Raw genomic sequence first — 6,892 nt, 5'->3', positions numbered from 1 at the left:
AAAAAAAAAAAAAAAAAAAAAAAAAAAATAGGGTATGTATATTTTTTGAGTATTTTTCTGAATTCTTTTCCTCCCCTTTGGAAATATATTTTGTGAATTCACTTTACGATATCAGACAACCATATAATCAACAAATAAAATTTTCAGTGTTTGTAAGACCCTTTTATTTAAGGACCATCCTAACTCTCTAGTCATTTGCCTTGAAAATGACTAGATGAGCTCCATTTAAGCATATGAAGCTTGAAATTTAAGGAAAAGGACAGAAGAGAAATGTGGAAAAATTACAAATAAGTTTAATTCACATTTTTAAAGTCTTTGGAACTCACTTCACAAAACTTCAATATCCTATTGTTTATGTAGTTGTTAAATTTTCAGCTTAGGAAATTTCCCCAGTCCTCAGTCTTGGTTTCCATAGATAAGAAATTCAGGATTTGAAATATGAGACATTGATCTTTGACAGTGAGGGAAAAACCTGAAACTCTTCTTTCAGATTTGTTTTGCTCCCAGTGAAATCTGAAGCATTTAAAAATTCATCCCATATCTATATTGACACCCAGGGTTTTTCCTTATCATAATGACTTGGGAGATAGTAAGTCTGACCACCAGAAACTGTGACCACAGGAATAGTCAACTCTTTTCCCTACCCTTAATTTTCACAGGATTGAAATCATCTGAATTTTAAGTTTTGTATTTTGCCTTTTCAGTTATATTTCTAACATAAGACTTTTCCGTGCGATTAAAATTACCTGTAAATGTAATAATGTTTAGTGGCTGCACAGTATTTGTTGTATGAATATATCATAATTTTTGTAACCATTCCTCTTTTTTTGAACACTTGGGTTTCCAACTTTTAGTTGTTACAAACCACACTACAATGAAAAGTTTTGAGCAAAATGTTTTATTTCAGATTATTTCCTAAGCAAAGGTCTCCCCAGAAGAATTACTAGTTCAAAAGCCATAAAAATATCTTACTTTCTCAATACCTACTGTCAACTGACTTTCACCAACAGTTTAAGAGAGTGCCTATTTCAATACGCCTTTCCAGTCTTGGCTAGTCTTAAGAGAAAAGTTTTTGACTAATTTGATACATGAAATTATGTCTAATTTTAACTTGTATTTATTGGATCACTGTAGAGGTTCAATTCTTGGCCATTTTGTGAATTGTTTATTTTCTTTTAGATGTTAATGTTTTGTTAATATGCATAAAATCTTTATTTAAAAAATGTAGTGTCTGGGCTGGGTGTGGTGGCTCATGCCTGTAATCTCAGCACTTTGGGAGGCTGAGGCAGGTGGATCATTTGAGGTCAGGAGTTCAAGACCAGCCTGACCAACATGGTGAAACCCCACCTCTACTAAAAATACAAAAATTAGCTGGGTGTGGTGGTATGTACCTGTAATCCCAGCTACTCGGGAGACTGAGGCAGAATTGTTTGAGCCCAGGAGGCAGAGGTTGCAGTGAAATCGAGATCGCACCACTGCACTCCAGACTGGGCGATGGAGGGAGACTCCATCTCAAAAAAAAAAAAAAAAAAAATGTAGTGATGTAGTGTCTGTCATATTATGGATATTTTCTCAATTTGATTTTACCTTCCGCTTAATACACATTTATCTGAATCTCCCCCATGTGCCAGGCACTAGTCTAATCATCAAGGATGAAATAGATGCAGTCCCTGCCATTAAGGATCTTACAGTCTAATAGAGGGAAGCTGGCAGATAAACAGTGACTGTAATAAAATTTTCACATCCTCCACCATAAGTACAAATAGGCTATAGTGGATGCACTAAAAGACGTGAGTGGCCAGTTGGACATGTCGGGGCCAGGAAAAGGCTTCAGAGATGATTCTTAACTAAGAATAAAAAGCTTTACTAGAGTGACAAGGGACAAAGTAGGAAAGTCATTCCAAGCAGAGGAACACCAAAAGATAGGGCCGGAGAGCTGGTTAGTGGATTTGGGTTTGGCTTCAGTAGTTGGGTTTGTCTGAGGAGTAAAATGTCAGGAAAATCCAGTAGAAGAAAGGGCTGGAGAGACCTCAGAAGTCACATAATTTTAAAATCATACATAACTTTTGAGTAAGCTTTCCTTTTCTGATCTTACATAATGTTTAACATTAAAAAAAAAAAAAAATCCTTCCTAGCCCCAGAGATTTGATGTTTACCTTCTTTTTCTTCTAGTTTCTGTTTACATTTAATCTATCAGGAGTTGACTTTGGTATATAATGGCAAACTTCATTTGGATCTTATTTTTTCTGTTTTAATGTTTATATGGTTCACTAAACTTCCTTCTGTAACCTTACTTTAATAATGGGTAAAAACAGGGGGTGTTAAATATCTAATAAAGAGTATTTATGCCCAGGTGGGGACAATGCTAAGGACAACAAAAGAAATTTCACTGGGGTTTGCTATTTTAATACTTAAATACAAAAAGGGAGCTGTGCCAAACAACAGGGGTGCAGATATGCAGCCTTTTAGGGTCCTGGCTCTCAGAATACCACTACTACTTTGTATTCATAGACTGCAAATTTTTGAGGAGCCAACCATTTTTCCACAAACAGTAATTTATTTACACCATAACTGAAGAGGGGAGGAGGAGAAATATATCATTGCCTGCTTCATTTGTTTACTACTACCAGAAATTAGGTGGAGTCAGGCTTCCTCCCCTGATGCCGGCTGGAGATTGAGTGGGGTTGGCATCTCTCTGCTGTATCGGCCAGACACTGAGACAGTTGACAACTGAGAGCTGTGATTGGTTAGAAAGGCAAAAGTAACCCTACCAGATTGGCTCTGGACTCCCCCAGATTCCCCTGTTGTTACTTCATAACATTCTGAAGACCTGTCCACCAATCACAGGACTCCTTACTGGAAAAACCAACTGCTGGGGAGTGCCAAGAGTCCCTAGCAACACCCTGCAGCTTTTGAAATCTGAGGGGAAAAGACTGTAGTCAGCCCTTAGTGGATGAGAGCACCTATGCCCCAGAAAGAGCAGGCTCCCAGGATGGACACCTCGCCCCCTGAAGAACGGTTAGAGAAGCAAAATGAAAAACTGAAAAACGAGGAAGAGGAGATGGAGTTTAAGGAACTGGACGATCTGAGGGAAGCCTTGGCAAACCTCCGGGGACTGTCAGAGGAGGAGAGGAGCGAGAAGGCTATGCTTAGCTCCCGCATTGAAGATCAGGCCCAGCTCATCTGCATCCTGAAGCGGAGGTCAGATGAGGCCCTGGAGCGCTGCCAGATCCTAGACCTACTCAATGCAGAGCTGGAGGAGAAGATGATGCAGGAGGCTGAGAAGCTCAAGGCCCAGGGTGAGTACACTGGGAAGCTAGAGGAACGCTTTATGACCCTAGCAGCCAACCACGAGTTGATGATCCGCTTCAAGGATGAATACAAGAGTGAGAACATCAAGCTGAGGGAGGAGAATGAGAAACTGAGGCTGGAGAATAGCAGCCTCTTCAGCCAGGCTCTGAAGGATGAGGAGGCAAAAGTATTACAGCTCACAGTCCGGTGTGAGGCCCTCACTGGGGAGCTAGAAACGCTGAAGGAGAGGTGTGCTCAGGTTGCCTGCCAGGCACAGGCGCGGGAGAAGGAGCTGCTGGAGCTACAGAGCCAGCAGGCCTGCACCCACACCAAGGAGACAGAACAGCTGCGCAGCCAGCTGCAGACTCTCAAGCAGCAGCACCAGCAGGCTGTGGAGCAGATGGCTAAGGCAGAGGAGACACACAGCAGCCTAAGCCAGGAGCTGCAGGCCAGGCTGCAGACCGTCACTAGAGAGAAAGAGGAGTTGCTGCAGCTGTGCATGGAAAGGGGCAAAGTGCTTCAGAACAAACAGGCAGAGATCCGCCAGCTTGAGGAAAAGTTGGAGATAGCAAATGAGGGCAGGAAGCATGCGCTGGAGCGGTTTAAGCAAGAGGCAGTGGCTGTGGACAGCAACTTGAGAGTCAGGGAGCTTCAGTGCAAAGTAGATGGGATCCAGAAGGCCTACGATGAACTCAGGCTGCAGTCTGAAGCCTTCAAAAAGCACAGCCTGGATCTTTTAAGCAAGGAGAGAGAACTCAATGGCAAACTCCGCCATCTCTTTCCATAAGCAAGTCTCTGCTTCCTCTGGCCTGCAATTCAGAATTCAAATATTTGTGTCTTAGCATTATGGCAAGAGTAAAGATGATATCCCATTTATTATACTTTTAAGCACAAAAGGCAACTCAAAGAAAAGCTACTTTACTATGATATTGTTGTGATTATTGTAAAGCCATTATTAATTTTCATTTCTACCACCTAGAATACACAAGATTTGCCAGATTTCCTTCTGTGCCTTAGAAATCTTAAATTTACTAGTAGTATCTTCTCCTACCCATAACTTATTAATTCTCAACCTCAGATGTCTTCATATATTTTAAGATTTTAAATTGGCAACTTCTATGATTTAAGTCAATCTAAATGCAGTGAGATGTGCCATTGTGAAAAATAATTAGCACAATTACCCATTGTAGATAGTTAGGCTTATAGTCTCCCATGGTTGAGATTGTAAGCAAACAGTTATCAGCATAGTAGCGTGAATACTTTGCGGGAAAAAAATTGTCTGACTTTATTTTATTTTGCACTAGCTTGGAAAATGATTGAGATCAAGTTCTTTAACAAAGTGGGTCAATTTTATTCTATATTAGCAATATGATTCAAATAAGTTATATAAAACCATTTTTATTTTTTCTGTAAGCTTAGGTAATATTCCCTTTTTTGTTTTCTCAAAAAGAGAATTTAGATGTGCAATAATGCAAATATCAGTAGCTTAATTTAATATTGCAAAATATGCTAATAGACAATTAGACAATTTGGGGTAACAAATCATAGCAGACATGATCTATAGAGTAACTCAGAAATTGTTTTCTGTTTCTATTAGCATTTTTTTGTAATCTAAGTTTTTCCTTTTTAAACAAAAATCTAAGCCTGAATGGTGTTTATATGCTATGCTTGCAGCATTTTTGTAGTAATACCTACATTTGTAAGAATAGTTATAAAAGCATAGCTTTCGTATTAGTAGTATAAGTATATATATGTATATCCATGAAAATTCTTTTAAAAGTTCTCAAGCGTGATTATTTTCTTATCTTCCTGTAATTAGGTATTTGACAGTATTAAACATTATATGAATACCTCTCAATAAATTGGTATTGTAAATTGTTAATATTTTTCTCAACCCATTTTGGCTGAAGGCTACCAAGTTACATAATGAATTTACTTTTAAAAAATATGACTTGGTGCCTTTTAATAAAACTATTTCCAAGCAAGTGTTACCTTACCTCAGGTAATTTTTTACACCCATTTTTTCACACTTCTATTAAGATTATGCTATTAAATACAAACTTTTCTCGTCAAAATAGAAATCACACTGCCAGCTTCAAAGGACTATTTACTTCCTCCTACAGGTTACCAAGAATCAGAATATAGGAGCTAAGTTAATCATGGATATCCTTTATTGAGCGCATACTATTTATCATTGTGCTGAAGCAATTTGGATGAATTACTTTATTTAATCTTTAGGACTATTCAAGAAGGAAAGTGTGCTCATTTCTATTTTAAGGAAGAGGAGACTGGTTTCGGGAATTTTGCTTAATTGGTCACTGGAGGAACTGGGATTTTGATGAGTACAGCACATTGAAAGATAATTTTTGGCGACTGAGTGCCAGGTGCTGGGGTAGGCACTAAGAAAAAGCATAAAGAAGCATGTTTACTGCCCTGGAAGGGCCCTCATACAGTCTAAGGGCAATAATAATAATAATAATAATAATTACATATACTGTGATCACAGGGGAATGACATAGGTAGTATCTAGCCCTGCCTGGTGGTAAGGGTTGGGTTGGCGGGGAGGACTCCTAGGGATGATTAATTTCCTCAGGTGGAGAAAAGGGAGAAGGGGTTGAGACAGCATCGTGTAGAAAGCATAGAGGTATTTTTAAATGCCCAGAATACTTGAGGGAATCATAGCAGCTGGGAAGAGGTGAAGAGAAGCATGTGTGCAGATAAAACTGTAAACAGTAGGTTGGGGCCATAATATAGGGGACCCTGAAAGCCAGGCTGGCCCGTTATATGAGAGAGAGGGAGGGGCACGAGAGGAGGGGCAAACGTACAAACGGAAGCCACGGACCCAGCCCGCGTTTTCCCACCGAGATCCGCGCTGTTCTGCGAGGGGCCTGGTGCGCATGCGTGCCGACCCTCACGCCGCTCTACCGCTCCTCCTACCTCCCGTAACCTGCAAGTCCTAGCTCGGCTGATCCACCCCAAACTGCGGCCTCGTGGTCATCCTTGGGGCCTAAGTTTTGCGCCCAGCCTGCTGGGAGAAGTACCATGGGCAGAGGCCGAACAGTTCTGGAGCAGGCTGAGGGCCGTTTGGGTATGAATCCCGGAATTCCGGGTACTGGAGTTGGTCTAGAAGGGGAGTGGGACTCCACGTTACGTGGGGGAAGAGCGCGTCTGGAAGATCGCGTCGGGGGAGTAGGGCAGGGGTAGGGGCGCGTGTCCCCCAAAACTCGGGCGCAGGGGAAAGAGCCCAGTTGCCCTGGTCTGAGGACCATAGTTTTTCCAAGCTGTGCTAAGGAACACATACGTTTGATTCTTATTTGCCGTTTTGTAGATCCTAAGTCGTCAGATACGGGCCATTTAATAAGATTCACCCTGTTACCCTTTTGAAAAATTTTGAAAGTGGGAAATGAGAGTAGAAAGTCAAAGATAGATGCCTCTGAAGAACAACCGCAGAAGAGCCCACAACATAGGCCAAGAGGAATGTGCACCTATCATGTGTCAGTTGCTTTTCATTCCGCCCTCATAACAACTCTTCAAGGGAGGTTCAGTTATCACAATTTTACAGGTGAAAAAAGGGAGACTCAGGGTGACTTGTCCAAAGCCA

At 40.9% G+C, this 6,892-nt stretch overlaps 1 protein-coding gene across 1 annotated transcript; it reads left to right on the top strand.

Moving 5' to 3' along the window:
• Positions 1-2,812: 2,812 nt before the first annotated feature.
• Positions 2,813-4,290, top strand: CCDC89 (coiled-coil domain containing 89). Its single transcript, XM_017850874.1, has one exon. The coding sequence runs from the start codon at positions 2,954-2,956 to the stop codon at positions 4,076-4,078; it is 1,125 nt and encodes a 374-aa protein (XP_017706363.1). The 5' UTR covers positions 2,813-2,953; the 3' UTR covers positions 4,079-4,290.
• Positions 4,291-6,892: the final 2,602 nt, after the last annotated feature.

This window comes from Rhinopithecus bieti, unplaced genomic scaffold, assembly GCF_001698545.2.
Source record: "Rhinopithecus bieti isolate Rb0 unplaced genomic scaffold, ASM169854v2 scaffold_30846, whole genome shotgun sequence".
Classification (NCBI taxonomy): Eukaryota; Metazoa; Chordata; class Mammalia; order Primates; family Cercopithecidae; genus Rhinopithecus; species Rhinopithecus bieti.
This window is presented reverse-complemented; position numbering and strand designations above follow the sequence as displayed.

Coding starts and splice junctions, on each gene's coding strand:
- CCDC89 (XM_017850874.1), top strand. CDS start 2,954: ATGAGAGCACCTATGCCCCAGAAAGAGCAGGCTCCCAGGATGGACACC.